The following is a 17,226-nucleotide window of genomic DNA, read 5'->3' as shown; positions in this document are numbered from 1 at the left end:
CCGCAGGGGCTGCAGGTGGCCCAGAAGGAGGCCCAGATCCGGCTGCTGGAGGGGCGCCTGCGGCAGACGGACGTGGCCAACTCCTCGCAGAACCACGCCCTGCTGGACGCCCTGAGGGAGAAGGCTGAGTCCCACCCTGAGCTGCAGGCACTCATCCACAACGTCCAGCAAGGTGGGGCCTGAGGCAGGTGCATCTTCAGGCCAGGGGTGCTGCCTGTGAGGTGGGTGCCCGCCCGTACTGGCCCTGCAGAAAGCACCTGGAGGTGCTGTGGCTGGGACCCTGCCCCAAGGGCCGTGTTGGGTGGGAGCATGAGCCCTGGCCATGGATAACAGGGACAAGGACTGGCTCACCCCCCACACCTTCCTGGGCTGCCTGCTCTGCTACAGGGCTCAGATGGGTCCTCTCTGCTGATGCATGGTCTCCCTCTCACAGAGAACGGCTACACCAGCACGGACGAGGAAGTTTCAGAGTTCAGCCTGGCCTCAGATGGGAGGTGAGCACCCAGCGTGGCACTGCCTGAGGTGGTTGTGGCTGGGGCACAATGCCTGATGCCATTCATTGACCTCATAGAGAGGCATGGATGAACAAAGCCCCACCTGAGCTTTTCTGTGGTGCCCAGCCCTTGGTGGAGGGAGCAGGATGTCTCTTGGACACGAGCAGGGAATGAAGGCTTGGTCATTCCTTGGAGAAGGGGTGCTGGGGAGCAGAGGGTGACCCAAGGAGTCTGCTGGACCAGTGGCACCAGCTTTCTGAAGAGAGTTTGGCACTGAAGAGCCATCTTTGCTCTTTTCTCCTTGCAGCATCTCCCAGTCTTTCACCATGAAGGGTTCAGCAAGCCAGGATGACTTCAAGTTCAAGGTTAGTTGGCCTTTTTGTGTGGCCTGGTCACAGAGACTGGGAGGAGGGATGGAGGGATGTTCAGCGATGCTTCAGGCCTCTACTCTGCAGTCTGACCCTTGGGGAGCCAGGCTTGGCATAAGGCCTGGCTGCTCTCTGGATGGGCAGAACCAAGGTCTCCTGGTACAGTTCTGAAGCACCAGAGACTTGGGAAACACCCACCCCACCGGGCAGTACCTTCCAAACGTGAGAGGCACCGAGGATGTCCCCGTGGAGGGGAGCAGCCATTGTTCTGTACAGGCTGTCATGTTTGCTGGAGAGCTGGCTGTGATGGGCCTCCCAGTGGGACGTGGGGGAGCTGCTTTGTGGCCAGAGAGCACAACCTCTTCCAACCCACATTGCTGGCTGCTCCCACTGCCCCCCGTGCTGCCCGCCCTGAGCCCTCTGCCCTGCTCTAGGGAGAGCCCAAGCTTTCGGGGCAGATGAAGGCAGTGTCAGCTGAGTGTCTGGGACCCACGCTGGACGTCTCCACCAAGAACATCACCAAGTCCTTGGCATCCCTCATGGAGATCAAAGAGGACGGGATCGGCTTCTCCATCCGGGACCCCTATTACAAGGAGAAGGTGTCGCGCACCATCAGCCTGCCCACGCGAGGAAGCACCTTGTGAGCATGGGCCACGAGTGGCTGGGCACGGGGAGGCTCAAGGGGGCATGGGCCTGGGGGAAGCAGTGCCTGGCCTGTGGAGGGGCAGAGGGGTGAAGGGGAGCTCAATCCTGCATCTATCCATGCTTGGCTACAGCATGCCGTGGTGAATTTTCTCAGCGAGGTTTGGAGGGTGTGTAGGAGTATGTTGGTGTCGTTTGCAGATGGGGAGGAGGATACTTCAGGAGCAGGGCAAGAAGCGGGGCACGAGGGTCCCCAACTCCCTGCTCTGGGTTATCAGCCTTTTTTGAAGGTGTCTTGGGCTGCCAAAAGCCTCTGCACTCGTGGGCTGCCTCAAGATTGTGACTCCAGCCCAATCTCTTATTTGCTCTTCTGGGGGAGGACAGAGGTGTTCATTGTGGAGGGATCCTCCACAGTGCAGGGGCAGGCACCCACTCTGCTTTGTTCACTTGCTGCAGTCCCAGGCAGTCCCGGGGCTCGGACACTTCGCCTCTGACAAGGCGGAAATCCTATGACCGTGGGCAACCTGCCAGGTGAGCTTGGGGGAAATGGTGACGTGGGCAGGGGGGGCTGTGGGCCCAGGATTCTTTCTGGGCCCATTCAGGTGCCAGGTGAGCAGTTCCCAAGGCATGTGTCCCTCTGATCCTTTTGGCTCAGGCCTGCAGACATTGGCTTCACACCACCCTCATCCCCACCCACCCGTCCGCGCAACGACCGCAACGTCTTCTCCCGTCTCACGAGCACCCAGAGCCAGGGATCTGCCTTGGACAAGTAAGTCCTGCTGGGGTGAGAGTGTCTGAGCAAGGGGAACCCAGACCAGGATAGCACGTGGCATGTACTGAGTCCTGTGGGGGTATATAGTAACACCAGGGCTTGGATTGGCTCCAGCCAGGGTCCTGTCACCACTTCACCTCCCTGCTTCTCCCTGTGATGGAGCAGCTGCCATGCCAGGGCTGTGCTCCTGCCCACTGTGCCCCCTCTGAGCTCACAGTCCTGGCCTCTGCATGGAGACAGGGTGGTGCCAGACTTGGAGCCCTGGAAAGAAAGGGGACCAGGATGGGAAAGACGAGATGGGGTGAGGGGATGAGGGCTCAAAGGAAGCTGATGGACTGGCATCCAGCCTGAAATGCTGCTCAGCCTCTCCTGGCAGCAGGTCAGGTGCTGCTCTGGGCTTGCTAGCAGTGCTGGTGTTCCCTGATGGAGACCTGCTGTCTGATCCTCACATGCCCTCCTGCTCTTCTGCTCTCCCCTGGTTCTCTATGTGTGCTTCTCCTTCTCCCTCCCTCCACTCCTCTCTGTCCTACACTGGCTTGGATGCAATAACAATCTTCCACCTCTGACTCCACTGCTGCCTTCTCTAGTCTGGGTTTTCTCTCCCATAATCCTGCTAATTTTCTGCCCCTAGGTCTGATGACAGCGATTCCTCTGTCTCGGAGGTGCTGAGGTATAGACAACTTTCTATTTATTATCCCTTCCTCTGCTCCTCCTTCTCTCTGTCAGATGCCTGCTCTCCCTGTCCCTGCATGCTCTGCCTGCAGCCTGCTGCTCTCCCCCCATCCCAGCCTGTGTGTCTGTCCCCTCCTGGCATGCCACCTCTGGTGCCTGATGCTGTCCCTCAGCTGCAAGTTCCAGCTGTTCCTGCTTGGATTAGCCCTTGGGACGTGGTGCTGGGCTCACTGATGGGTGCTGGCTGGTTTGGGTTGGCAGCATGTTCTCCTCCATCTCTGATGGTTTCTTGCCAGCATGAGGCCACCACGTCCCACCCCTTCCCCAGCTCTCCAGCAGGATGGTGAGATGATGGGGAAGGGTGCTTGCACTATGTCCTTTGTGCAAGCGTCTTCCAGGCAGTTATCTCAGGTTCACCTCGTGCCTGGTTGTGCTTCCCTGGTGCTGAGTTGGAAAAGGTCAGTCTCTTCCCTAAAGAAATCAAGTCAGATTGTGGTGCAGAGCTCAGCCTTGGAGTTAAGGTTCTCCTGGGCTTCTCTCCCTGCATCCACCTCACTACAGAGGTTTCCCAGAACAAGGGCCACATTTTCCCCATTCTTTAGGAACATTGCAGCCTTCCAGTGCCTAAAGGGGCTTGTAACAAAGAGGGAGAGCAACTTTTTACATGGGCAAAGAGTGACAGGACAAGGGGGAATGGTTTAAAACTGAAAGAGGAGAGATTTGAACTAGATGTTAGGAAGAAACTCTTCCCTGTGAGGGTGGTGAGGCCCTGGCACAGGATGCCCAGAGAAGCTGTGGCTGCCCCATCCCTGGCAGTGTCCAAGGACAGGTTGGATGGGGCTTGGAGCCACCTGGGACAGTGGAAGGTGTCCCTGCTTATGGAATGAGATGGGGTCTAAAGGCCCTTCCAACCCAAACCATTCCATGATTCTGTGATCAGCTGTCCAGCACCCGGGTGTCCCCTCCCTCTGCCTGTGCCCTGAGCTCCTGCAGGCCCCCTGTCACTGGGGAAGTGACTCCAGACCAGTCTGAGCAGGGTCACCCTGGGCAGTTTGTAGTCAGGGAGCCACTCAAAGTCCATGGAAGATGCAGTGCAGGGATTTCTCCTTGGATTCAGTGTTGCTTTGAGGCTGGTGGAAGCACTGGGGGTGAGGGGAAGGCTGTTGGCTTGGCATTGGTAAGTGCAGAGCTGAGGAACATCACATGCATGTGATTTCCAAACCCAAATTAATGAGCCTGTGCTTGTCCTCACGACTAATGCAAACCTTGCCCCTCTCTAGCCCCATGCATCAGTTTCCCTGCCTGTAAGAAGAAACTAGCACAACTCGGGGTCTTGTGGCTGTGCTTGATGACCTGGCACATCGGGGGCACACACGGGAGGGTCAGGCTGGTGGTCCTCAGCACCCTGAGCATGTCTGAAGTGGAGGGGATGGGCAGATGTTGTGTCCCCCAGGACAGACAGCAGTGTTCCTTGGCAGCAGGTCTGGCAGGGGTAGGTGCTCTCCTGCCCAGAGCCAGCAGTGGGTGCAGGAACAGCCATTGCAGCAGGATGTGGGGTGCAGATGCTGGTGCTGCCCTTTGTCACCCTTGTGATCTGTGTAGAGGAGTGAGGCCCTGTCTTCAAATGTCACCAGCCAAAGAGTGACAGCCTCCAAGGGATGGGGGTGCTGATACTGGTACTCTGAAACATTGTCCCAGCAGAGCTTCAGCTTCAGGCTGGAGAGGGCACAGTTTGCCCCAGAATGGACCTCAGGGCCAAGGAGCTGAGTCTCCTGAACTGTCCTGGGTCTGTGCTGGTGAGGCAGGAGAGGTTTGTGGGGAGAGCAGAGGTCACTGGGCAGCCTCCCTCTTTCTCTGTCTGATGGCAGGGGCTGCCCATGGGGAGATTCTGGGCTTTCCACAGAGACCTCGGCTCAGACATGCCACCTCCAGCTGGAGCAGCCTGTCTCAGTGCTGGGCAGTGGGAGATGCTTGGTGTGAGACAGCTCCTGTTCTTCCGTGCCCTGGGACTGTGGGCACCGTGCCTCCACCCTGCACTGTAGCTGTTCTCTCTCTCCTGTGAAGGGGCATCATTAACCCCGTGGGTGGCACCAAGAACGCCCGGACAGCCCCGCTGCAGTGTGTCTCGGTGGCAGAGGGACACACCAAGCCTGTGCTCTGCCTGGATGCCACCGATGAGCTGCTCTTCACCGGCTCCAAAGGTGGGTGATGGGCAGAGGGGGCAGGGAGGATGCAGATGCTGTGGCAGCAGGTTGGCATTGGGAGCATGGGAAGTGTTGGGCATTACAGGGATGGTCCCTGTCGTCAGTGTTGAGCCCTGCCCTGTCCCTGTGCTGGGGCTGGCTGGCTCCTTTCCTCTGGCCCTGTGGGTGGGGGGAGCTGCTCAGAGGGCGTACTGTCCCCAGGCCACCATGCCCTTGGAGGAGACACCCCCCAACACTCTTGGGCATGTTCTTCCTCCCACAGACCGGAGCTGCAAAATGTGGAACCTGGTGACAGGCCAGGAAATTGCTTCTCTCAAGGGCCACCCAAACAATGTGGTTTCCATCAAGTACTGCAGCCACACGGGGCTGGTGTTCACCGTGTCCACGTCGTACATCAAGGTGTGGGACATCCGCGACTCCGCCCGCTGCATCCGCACCCTCACGTACGTGCAGCTCTGGGGGACCTGGGGCACTCTGGGCTTCTCTGGCTTTGCAGAAGCCATTTCCAGAACCTGCAGGGGCTGGGGACATGGCCAGATAGCAGCTCCTTAGTGCCAGTTTGCAGTGCTGCTTCCTTAGGGAACAGGGAGGTTGGGAGAGTTTGGGATGAGGGAACTCATGGGACCTCCTGCAGCAAAGACTCAGGGTCATTAGATCACAGAATATGCTGAGTTGGAAGGGACCCATCAGCATCATCACATCCAATTCCTGACCCTGCACAGACACCCCAACAATCCCACCCAGTGTCTGGGAGCATTGTCCAAACACTCAGACAGGCTCGGAGCTGTGCCCGTTTCCTGGGGAGCCTGCTCAGTGCCCCAGCACCCTCTGGGGGAAGAACCTTTTCCTAACATCCAACCTAAATGTCTCCCAGCTCAGCTCCAGCCACTCCCTTGAGTCCTGTCACTCGTCATGAGAGGGAATAGATCAGTACCTGTCCCTCTGCTGCCCCTCACGAGGACGTTGAAGACCCCAGTGAGGTCTCCCCTCAGTCTCCTCTAGGCTGAACAAACCAAGTGACCTCAGCTGCCCCTCATGAGGCTTCCCCTGCAGACCCTTCACCATTCTCATGGCCCTCCTTAGGATGTTCTCCAGTGGCTTAATGCCTTTTTTATATTGTGGTGCTCAAAACTGCCCTGAGGAGTTGAGGTGAGGCTGCCCCAGTGCAGAGCAGGGCAGGACAATCCCCTCCTTTGAGCAGCTGGCAGTGCTGTGCCTGGTGTGTCCCAGGACATGGATGTCCCTCCTGGCTGCCAGGGCACTGCTGACTCATATTCAACTTTCCATTGACCAGGATGCCCAGGTCCCTTCCCACAGCTGCTCTCCAGCCTCTGTTCCCTGCTGTATACACACAGCCAAGGTTGCTGTGTCCCAGCTGCAGAATCCAGCACTTGTTAAGGGTCAGGAGCTGTGAAGAGATTTTGCAGCTGTTCTGGGGGTGGCCAGGAGAGCTGGCAGCTCCCGTGGGGGGCACAGCCCCAAACAGCAGAGTGTCTGGGTAAATCACAGGCTCTTCAACATGGGTCTCCGTGAGGAGTTTGAGGACCAGAAAGGAGCATGGAAGAGACAGTAGCTGTGCCTGCCAGCCTGGAGTAGGGCTCAAGGGTTAGGACAGTGTGGTAGGTCAGTGTTACCCACTTGCTCTGGCACAGCTCTCCTTTCTCCATCCAGCCTCAGCTCATCTGCCTTGGCTTCTCTCTTGGCACAGAGGCCAAGACCTCTGCTTCCCTGTGCTGGATGCCAGCACTCATCTGCTCTTCCTGTGGGAAGCAGAGAGGCACAGGAGGAGAGCAGAGGAAACTCAGCTGGAAACCAGGGCAGGATGCTCTGAGTCATGCACAGACCCTGCATCCTTGGCTGCCTTTGCAGGCCAGGCACTGGCCTGTGGGACAAGGCTCTTGCTGGTCCCATTGTGGCCAGAGGGACAGGGATACTTCCAGGGCCTTTCCTCAATGTGGGACCCAGCTGTGCCAGCCTGAAGCCAACCCTGTGGTTCCTCAGTGGCTCTGGTCTCATCCTCCCTGATGCCTCAGGTTTTGGGTTTTCTATTTTTCAGATTCTGTGCTGCTTTAGTGTGTGGGTCTGGGCTTCACATTAGGGGATGGTGAGCTCTCTGCACACCAGGGAGAGCAGGGAGACAAAACAATTCCTTCTCTAGCTGGGGACCCAATCTCAGGCCCAAGAGCACAAACAACGTGGGCTGAAGAGAGAAAAACAATCAGGATGGGACTGCATGGAGCTGTAATTGGACAATTAACTCCAATTTGCAAAGGGACCAAAACTTATAAAAGTGAGAGACCCTGTGGCCTGTTGTCCATTTTGTGACCACTTTGGTTCATCTTGGGTGTAGCCCTGGCTGGTGTTGGAATACAAGCCCCTCAGAGCACAGGCCCGGAGGGAAATCTAAGCACAAGGATTGAACTGAAACCCCTGGAGAAACTGAGCTATATGAAGCTGCAAAGTGAAATAGAAATAGAGATTTAGAATATAGATTTTAGCTTTTAGTAGAAATTTATACTAAGTGCCTTGAGTATCTAAAAAGCTGCAATAGACAATAAAAGCTTTTTTGTCTTTAGGCACAATTCTACCATAGTAGTGGTATTTCTATAAGTTACTTTGCCCCAGACAAAATGTAAACTGCTGGGCTCTTGTGCTGCCCAAGGTGGATCCATTGAGGCCTCCTAATAAATCCCTGCTTTATTCTTTAGCTCCGTCCAGTCTCTGCTCTCTTGGGGTCCAGGTGTCGAGGTGACTCCGAGAGTGTAAAAGTCCTCGTTTCCCAGCCTGGGCAGCCAAAGAAAGAGTCTGACTGTGTAGGGTCGGCTTCTCAAGGCTGTTCATTTTCCCTTATCTAGAACATTCTCTCTCTGCCCTGCTGAGCTCTGTCCAGCAGCTCGGCCATGGCATTCTGTCTGCCCTCAGGGTGGTGTTTACATTTTATACCAAAAACTCCGTGTGCCGTGGTTACAATAACATGCCAATATCTGTCATTTATGTTGGACAGTGTGTCTCTACCTTAAACCAAGAGAAAAGTGTCACCATCACAGCAAGACATGGAGGGCAAGGAGAAGAAGGTGGTCAGGACACGCCCAAATTCCTCCATCTTGTCCCCTTGAACCGCATTCTAAAAAAGCCCCAAAATTCCACTTTTTCACCCTGTGTTAATTCAACTACCACACTACTCAAACCCTTGTGGCCTGTAATTCCTCACACAAAGTTGGCAGCTTTTTCCACAGGCTAAAATGGAAGCCACAGGTGTTTTTGACTTGGTGCCAGGGTGTCTGAGCCCCCTGCCAGGGTCTCAGACGGCCAGGGCAGCCAGAGGGAAGTCGTGGGTTCCGACATGCTCTGGGCTCTGTTCAGCCTTGACAAGGCATCACCCCTTCGAACTCTCCCTCCTTTAGGTCTTCTGGCCAGGTGATCTCTGGGGACGCGTGTGCCGGGACCAGCAGCCGCACCGTCGCCAGCGTGCAGGGGGAGCACCAGATCAACCAGATCGCGCTCAACCCGGGCGGCACCGCGCTCTACGCGGCCGCCGGCAACGCCGTCCGCGTCTGGGAGCTGAGCAGGTGAGGGGGTGTCGCCGTTGAGGCGGGACGGGAACAGAAGAACTCCAGTTAGAAGGCGAGAAGAAAACTGATTTATTTCAAATGCACAGCTCTATTTATAGAGAACATCGTGCAGACCAATTTCATTGGTCGTAAAGTAAAATCATCTCACACCGTTGGTGCTCTGAATGACGCACGGCGGCAGAACGTATCTGTAAACAATGTGAACAACAAGAGAGATAGTGAATTATTTACATTCTTTTCCAACTCTCTCCCAGGCCCAGCCTGGTAGAAATGTCTCTTTTTCTCTCTGACTGAACTGAGAATATCCACAAGGGGCTGCTGGCCCGGCCAGCACAGCCTGTGCGCCTCAGAGCAGCCTGGAGTGACCCCCCTGGGGAAAATGAAAGCCTTTTTCACAATGGAAGTTGCCTGGAATAAGGGTTTTCACGACCCTTTCCTGTGGGATTGTAGTGGTTTTGGTTTAAAAAAATTTTTGAAGATTTTTTTAATATTTTAAGATTTAAATTTAAGATTTTCTTCATTAAATTAAGATTTTCTTAAATCTTAAATCTAAGATTTTTTTAATTTAAAATCTAAGATTTTAAATTTTTAAAAATTTAAGATTTTTTTAAGGTCATAAATCTTAAGATTAAAAGAAGGTCTTAAAAAAATGCTTAATATTTAAGATTTGTAAATTTAAGATCTACAGTTGTGACCCAATGGGTGATGAGCAGCATTGGAGCTGTGTGGGGTGGGGGGTTTGTGCACTGGGCAGAGCTTAGCAGAAGGGAAAAGACAAGTGGAATGAGCAGCAGGACCTTGTATTTCCCTTGTCCTTCCACCTGCCCAGTGGGCACTGGGCTGTGAACCCTGTGCTGCAGCCTGGGCTCTGCAGCCAGATGTTGGCACACACTCAGGCTGTAGTATGTAGTTTAATTAAAAATATATAGTATCACAAAATAAAAAAAAACTTAAAATATAAAGTTTCAAAATATAATAATATATATAGAACAAGATAAAAGTTTTAGAACATAAACTAGTCCTTCTTCTTCACCTTCTTCTTCATGAGTTTAAGTAGTATTTTATAATTAGACAAAAAAAGTCCGCTTTGCAGACTTCAAATAATTATTAAATTAAAAGTAAAAATAATTTAAATATAATTTCTTGATTAGACAATTTAATCTTTAAAAACCTTATAAGAAAAAATAGTTAACCATTTTGTACCTTATTAGTAAAATACTACAAAATACTTATTAGTAAAATGCTACAAAACTCACTACCTGTGAGACTATAACATAAATTTTAAAAATAAACATTTAAATCTAAACACAGACTATCGTCTCAAGTACCTTCAATCCCAATCTCAAAAAAAAAAAAACCAAAAAAAAAAACCAAAAACCCCAAAAACCAGCATTTTAGTGGTGCCCTGTGTGAGGACACCTGTTAAGGTCAAGACCTCCCTGAAGAAACAGAGATAACGTACAGCTGCAAGCTAGGAAAAAAAAATCCCCCCCAAAAAAAAAGAAAAAACCCTCAAAAATCTCTAAAAACTAGTAAAACAATTTGAACCAAAACGTAAATACTAAACTCAGGCTGTGCAGCCAGATGTTGGCACACAGGCTGTTCAGCCAGATGTTGACACACTCTCAGGCTGTGCAGCCAGATGCTGGTACACTCACCCTGCACAGCCAGATGTTGACACACACTCAGGCTGCACAGCCAGATGTTGGCACACACCCTGCACAGCCAGATGTTGGCACACACTCACGCTGCACAGCCAGATGTTGACACACACTCAGGCTGTGCAGCCAGATGTTGGCACACACTCACCCTGCACAGCCAGATGTTGACACACACTCACCCTGCACAGCCAGATGTTGGCACACTCACCCTGCACAGCCAGATGTTGGCACACACTCACCCTGCACAGCCAGATGTTGACACACACTCAGGCTGTTCAGCCAGATGTTGGCACACACTCACGCTGCACAGCCAGATGTTGGCACACACTCACCCTGCACAGCCAGATGTTGGCACACACTCACGCTGCACAGCCAGATGTTGGCACACTCTCAGGCTGTGCAGCCAGATGTTGGCACACTCCGAGGTGCCCTCCTCCCCTGGAATCCCGGGGAATGGGGTCTCCCTGCCGCTCTCCCCCAAAGGGAAAACCCCAGCAGGGCTGGGGGAGGCTGTGCTGGGAGGGCCCTTGGCCGGGCTCCAGCACACAGCAGGGGCTGACCTGTGCCCTTGCTCCCAGGCTGCAGCCCGTGGGAAAGCTGAGTGGCCACATCGGGCCTGTGATGTGCCTCACGGTGAACCAAACGGCGAGCAACCATGACCTGGTGGTCACAGGCTCCAAGGATCACTACGTCAAGGTACTCTGCTCCTTGAGGAGCAGCACCCCGAGTCCTGTAGGGAAGCCCAGATGCTGGCAACTCCTCACTCTTCTCTCCTCCTGAAAGCTGAGATTCTGTTTTCACCACTGCATGTGGAGTTTTCAGTTGTTTCCTCTTCCCAAATCTTGCCTTTTGCTTGGTCCACAATGCACCTTTGGAGAAGAAGTTGCATTTCTCTCATGCATCAGACTCTCTGGCTGGGATTGGCATGTGAGGGGTGACCCAGATGAGCAGTTCACCCTCTTCTGCTCGATAATCCCCCCTGGTAAAGATGCCTCGTGCCTGCTCAGTGACAGCTCCAGCACAGCAGCAGCCTGTCCCTTCCTTTCAGGTTTTAGCAGGTTGAATTAGAGCTGTCCCCAGGGAAATGAGATGGGGTAGTGAGATGGTGAGTGAGACAGGATCCCACTCAGCTGTCAGCTTGGCTCCAGAGGAGTGTGAAGGCTCACCATGAGTAAAATGCAGCAGAGTGAGGCTGTCCCTGGTGGCAGATCTCCTCTGCTTGTGGCAGGACCCTCAGCCCCAAAAGCCTCCAGTAGCCAATGCTCAGTCCCATTTCCAGCATCACTCTAGGTGCCCTGAGCCTGGAGCACAGAGGGTGGTGGCCAAACTCCCCAGGAGAAGGAGTCCCCAGTGCCATCTGTGGTCTGGTACACGCTGCTCTCCCCCAGGTGTTTGAGATCACGGAGGGCATGGCGGGCAATATTGGCCCCACTCACAACTTCGAGCCCCCTCACTACGATGGCATCGAGTGCCTGGCCATCCAGGGAGATGTCCTCTTCAGCGGCTCCAGGGACAACGGCATAAAGAAGTGGGATCTGGAGCAGCAGGAACTTATCCAGGTCTGGATCCAAAAACTTATCCAGGTCAACCCCCCAGGGCAGAGGGGGGTTGCTGCTGGGGCCTGGGGGGGTTGTCCAGGGACCTAGTGCCAGTGGAGCTCACCAGGGAGGGCACTCCCAGTCCTGGCCCGTGTGAGGGTGAGGGTGTGCTGTGCCCCCATACTTTGTCCAGCAGGGTGCTTGGGATTGCTGGCTCTTCCTCAGACAGGCTGAGGCATCAGTTGCAATGTGGGGGCTTGTGTTCCACCCTGAACTCTGGGTTGTTGTCTCCTGCCCAAGGGAGAAACCAAGCCATGACTTTTGAGCCCATACCCTTGGCTCTTACCTGGGCACCACCAGTTCCATGGTCCCAGTCAGTCCCGGGGTGTCAGCGAGGAGCCAGCCACCCAGGATGGGTGCATGAGGCTGCCTGTGGTGCTGCAGATGAAGTGGGTCATGGCTGTGCTCTGTGCCTGTGCCTACAGCAAATCCCCAATGCCCACAAAGACTGGGTCTGTGCCCTGGCCTTCATCCCCGGCCGCCCCATGGTGCTGAGCGCCTGCCGAGGAGGCGTCATCAAAGTGTGGAACGTGGACACCTTCACCCCAGTCGGGGAGATCAAGGGGCACGACAGCCCCATCAACGCCATCTGCACCAACTCCAAGCACATCTTCACTGCCTCCAGGTGAGCCCCGGGCGTTCTGCCCCCGTGGCCCCTGGGAAGGGGGAGACCCTGGGTTTGAGCTGTCACCCCTGGGCCCGGGTGGGTGTTGGGGGAGCGGGGAGGGAATCGCAGCATTTTAATCCCTCTCCTCCTTCGTCTCCTTCTGCCCACTGTAGCCTGCCCGTGGCCAGGCCTGCCCACTGCAGTGCCAAGAGCTGTCCCTGGCCATCCCCTGCCCACGCTCTGGTGATGCCCTGGGTTACTCCCCACGCAGGGACCCCTCTCCCTCGGGGCTGGGCATTGTCTGCTGCTCTCGGGGAGCTCTTCAGCAGCAAGACTCTGATATCCTCTTTTCGACCCTGTCCCTTTTCTCCCTTCCTTTTTCTCTGTCTCTCTCTGCCTCTCCTCCCCACCTCCCATCTGTGCCACAGCGACTGCCGGGTAAAGTTATGGAATTACGTGCCTGGGCTCACCCCTTGCCTTCCACGACGCGTCCTTGCCATAAAGGGCCGTGCTACTAGTCTGCCTTGACCCTCCTGCTCTTTGACTCTCTTGCTCATATGCTCCTCTTCCGTCTCCCCTTCCCTTTTCTCTCCATCTCTCCCTCCCTCTGTCCCTCTCACTGTTGCTTTTGCTCCTCTCTCTCTCTTTCCCTTCCCCCCTTTTTCTCTGGTCTGAGCTGCTTCTTCACGGTATGAAACTATTCTGCGTTTTTCCACTTGATAAGTCTTTGTTAGAATGGACTCGCCCCCTTGTCCCAGTCATAGCCCTGCCTTGGTTTCACTTCTTTTTGGTTTTTTTTCCTCGCCAAGTGCCCACATCTACTTTGGCAACTCAGTGGGAAGCCATGGCCTGCCCGTGCCTTCGCATGGCTAGTGGGTTGGGAGTCAGCAGCCCCCCCAAATCAGCCCATGCCCCAGGAGCAAAGCAGCTCCCTGGATATCACTGCTGGGACCTAGCTGGATCTCATTCAAGGCGGGTAGGAGTCCTGGTGTGGGGTCAGCCCTGGAGGTCTCCCGTTCCCTTTGTCCCCAGCTGCTGCCAGTGGGGTGAGCTGGAGGCTGAGCCCCATTGGGCTTGCCTTCTCCCCAAGGTGCATCAGACAACGTCCTGCCACGGGAAAAGGGCCTGGAAGTCTGGGGGGCTGCATGCTGCCGTGGTGGGGACGGGGAGCGAGCACCCTCTGGGGCAGTGCCTGTGGGGCTCCTGCCCCGACCCCTGGGTCATGCTGTCCCTCTCACCTTTGTTCTCAGCGACTTGACAGTGAAGCTCTGGAGTGGGAGGAGGTTGCCTGCGGGGTCAAACTAGGAACTGCAGAAAGACTGGAAGGCGTGGGGCAGGGTGAAGGTCAGGGTACCTCCCCCTGCTGTCAGGACTCAGTCACCCACAGGAGCTCAGCCCAGGACAGGGATTTCTTTGTGCCTGACCCAACGGGGTGGACAATGCTGCATCTGGTACTTCGAGCACTGTCAGCTCCCGTGAGGAAGCAGCTCCACCTGCCCTCCTGCTGAGGTTTCTCCGTGGTTCTCCAGTGAACAGGAAATGTTTCATCTCTCCTCTCACCCATCCTGCTGTAAGGACTTTGGGGGTCAGAGATCCCTGACTCCTCAGAGACACCCAGTTCCCTCCTGCCACTGTGGGCCCACATGGCCTCTGCCGTGCTGTGCTGCTCCCGGGCTGGTTCCTGCAGGAGTCTTCTCCACTCCACGAGGACATTTGGTGTCTGCTGGCCAGGACCACAACACAGAGGGTGCTTCTCTGGAGCCGTTACTTGTGAGACACCTCTGCTGTGGGGACTGCAGAAGGATTTCCTGGTACTCCCAGCCTCCCCTTTCCTGTGTGGACGTGTCCCCAGTGGTTGGAGAGGTGCACTCTGAGCTCCTTTGCCGTGTCCCATCTCGTGAGGCACAGCAGCCTGGGAAGATCTCCATTGGGCAACTTCCAGACAGACCTGCTGCAGTTCCCTTTGGCATTCTCCAAACCCCAGTTGTAAACTCAACTGCCCCATGGCTCTGGGCTCTTCCCCACATGCCCAGCTCTGCTCTGGACATCGTGACCCCCATCAGGGCTTTGTGCTGGGCTCCTGCAGCGAGTTAACCCCCTTGGGACGGAGAAATGAAGCAAGAATGGAGGTCACAGGGCAAAAGAACCAAGGCTGGATTTGTCACCCCACTGCTGTGGCTCTGTCTGTCCTTCCCTTAGGTTCTGTCCTCAGACCTCTGCGTGGACTGGAGCTTGCTTAGGCTGAGCCTGCTGGGCTGCATGGATGCAAGGCTGGAGAGGAGCCAGCAAGGCACGGAGCAGCCAGAGCCCACTGTGGCAGGAGCAGAGGGGGAAGGGGTTGCACACTCTGACCTCGCACAAGTCCCCTGATTCCCCCTGTGCTCGAAGGACAATCCTGCAGTGGATGATCTTGCACAATCTCATCTCCTTGAGGGTCTGGGGGCTCCACCCAGGAGTCTCCCCAAGGACGCACATTCTGCAGGCTCTTTCCTCTGCCTCTCCTGTTCAAGGGGGGCTGGTAAGGCCCTGGTCTCACACTGGAGCTTCCCTCCGTCTCTCCTTTGGCCCATTGGACCATCCCCTGCTCTGTCCTGCCCTGGGCCACCCAGGGTTCTTGTGGAATGGCCGAGGAGACCCCAGGATGGGTGTTCCTGCCTCGCACACTCTCCTCTCCCCTTTGTCAAAGAAGAAGCAGCACTTGAACTCAAATATAAGGATTTCTCCGTGTGATCCCACCAGCACTGAACTGGGATCTTGGAGGCCAGGGGCTCCAGGACCTGCCCCATAAAGCACAGACCACTTCCCCTCTGCTCTCTCCAACCACGGTGACACCTTGACCTGCCCCAGGTCATCTGCCACCAGCCCTTGCTCCAAGCATTCTGGATGGAGTGAGGGGATTCCTCTGCATCAAGAAAGACAGGAGTATCTCTATTGATTTGGTGGGGGAAGGGGGGGTTGCCTTTTTTTGGGAAAATTCCATCCTGCTGGCTTGCCTTGGTGGAGGGTAAATGGTACCTGTGTGTGTGTGTGTGTGTGTGTGTGAGTGTGTGAGTGTGAGTGACCCTGCCCAGGACAGTCACTGGTCCCTGTGAATGTGGCTGAGCCCTGCACAGCCAGGACTGGTGACTGTGTTGAGGAGAGGCTCCCACCCATCCTGTGTGACCTGTGCAACTGAGGGTGCAGCCAAAAACGCACAGAGACCTCACCAGGCAGTGGCACACAGCCATGCTGGGGGTCTGGGGGGTCTGCAGGAGGTGTCTCCACCCTAAGCCTGTCTTGGAGAGGGTTTCTGCACTCATTCCTCAGCTGGTTTATCCTTTGCTTGGCTGGAGGGGCTCTGTGTGTGTGTGTGTGTGGGTGTCTCTGGTGTTGTGTGTGAATCTCTGTCTGCTCTGAGATCTCCAGTGCCCAGAGCCTTCCCTGCTCCCCGCTGCCATGGGTGAAGGGGGCACTGAGGGTCACACCTGCCTTGCCTTGTGCCACCAATACCTTCCTGTGTGCAGGCTGAAGGTGCCTGTTGAGTATTGCAGGGCTGAGTGGCCAGTCCTGGCTGATGCTGAGCCTCTCTTGCTGCTGTGTCCAGCAGCCTCAAGGCTCTCACAGCCTGTGGAGGGAGGGAGCTGGTGCTGGGCCATTGGTGTCCTGAGGCAGGGGGTTTGAAGTGAGGAGAGTCCTGATTTAGGAATAGTATTCTCCAATTTAGCGCTCCCACTAAAACCCTGCACCACTCACATCCCCATCCCCAGCAGGGTGGAGAGGGGAGCTGGAGGCACAAAAGATGAAGATCACAGACTGAGATAAGAGCAATTTACTGGAAACAGCAGCGAGATAAAAGACAAACAGTAAAGCAGCAACAATATTAATAACAGAAGTATTCAAAAGAGAGAATGATTCACAAGCAGAATTCTCACCCTGACCTGACCACAGCCATGTTCTACTGACCAGAGTAGACCTCTCCTCTGAGGAGAAGAAATGGATCCTGCCCCTGTGTATCTCCATGGCACCAGGGTACATTGTGTGTAAAGCCTTGCACTCCTGTGGATCTGCTGTGCCAGCCTTGGATCCACACAGCCCGACAGGGCCCAGTGCTGCTCTCCCACCCAGCTGGAGGCAGGGCCCCTAAGTGACATTAGCCCTTTTATTCTGAGCACATGCCCACTGGAAACTGGGGTGGCATTAATCCTTGAAGGATTTCCTGCACTTGTTGTTTTTCCTCTCAACTCACACACCCATGCTTGGGGCAGAGGAGGGTTTTCCTTCCCCCTTCTCTTGTGCTCTCTGTGCCCATGCAGGTGAAACCAAAGGTTGCCTTGTGGTGTGTCCCCTCTCTCTCAAGAGGGGGCCAGTTGCTCCCAGCAGCAGAGGCTCTGGTCTGTACTGGTGTGACATGGGACATTTCCTCAGTCCACAGTCCATGGGCTGGTCCAGTCTTAGACAGTCTTTTTACACAGTTGAGACACAGGATGGTAGGAAGAAAAAATGATGATCTTCATCATCAGAGTTGGGGAGTCACCTTTAACACTGTTTGTTCTCCTTCTGTTCAGATCTCTGAATAACCTCCCTAGAAATCTCTTTCTTGACTCCAAAGATTATGTGGACTGCATTGAGACCTAGCAAAAATATTATTTCCTTAACA

At 54.9% G+C, this 17,226-nt stretch overlaps 1 protein-coding gene across 1 annotated transcript in view; it reads left to right on the top strand.

Annotated features, from left to right (window-relative positions):
• KIF21B (kinesin family member 21B) overlaps nucleotides 1–15,537 on the top strand; it is a 41,686-nt gene extending 26,149 nt beyond the window's left edge. Inside the window, exons 22-35 of the mRNA XM_053998262.1 lie at nucleotides 7–172; nucleotides 434–494; nucleotides 802–859; nucleotides 1,297–1,502; nucleotides 1,961–2,035; nucleotides 2,160–2,273; nucleotides 2,908–2,946; nucleotides 5,013–5,149; nucleotides 5,415–5,595; nucleotides 8,557–8,721; nucleotides 10,964–11,081; nucleotides 11,774–11,944; nucleotides 12,409–12,608; nucleotides 13,841–15,537. Coding sequence (XP_053854237.1) covers nucleotides 7–172; nucleotides 434–494; nucleotides 802–859; nucleotides 1,297–1,502; nucleotides 1,961–2,035; nucleotides 2,160–2,273; nucleotides 2,908–2,946; nucleotides 5,013–5,149; nucleotides 5,415–5,595; nucleotides 8,557–8,721; nucleotides 10,964–11,081; nucleotides 11,774–11,944; nucleotides 12,409–12,608; nucleotides 13,841–13,895 — 1,746 coding nt within the window. The 3' untranslated portion in view covers nucleotides 13,896–15,537. The remainder of the gene's footprint in view (nucleotides 1–6; nucleotides 173–433; nucleotides 495–801; nucleotides 860–1,296; nucleotides 1,503–1,960; nucleotides 2,036–2,159; nucleotides 2,274–2,907; nucleotides 2,947–5,012; nucleotides 5,150–5,414; nucleotides 5,596–8,556; nucleotides 8,722–10,963; nucleotides 11,082–11,773; nucleotides 11,945–12,408; nucleotides 12,609–13,840) is intronic.
• The last annotated feature ends 1,689 nt before the right edge of the window (nucleotides 15,538–17,226 follow it).

Source organism: Vidua macroura, chromosome 24 (genome assembly GCF_024509145.1).
Source record: "Vidua macroura isolate BioBank_ID:100142 chromosome 24, ASM2450914v1, whole genome shotgun sequence".
In the NCBI taxonomy this organism is placed as follows: domain Eukaryota; kingdom Metazoa; phylum Chordata; class Aves; order Passeriformes; family Viduidae; genus Vidua; species Vidua macroura.
This window is presented reverse-complemented; position numbering and strand designations above follow the sequence as displayed.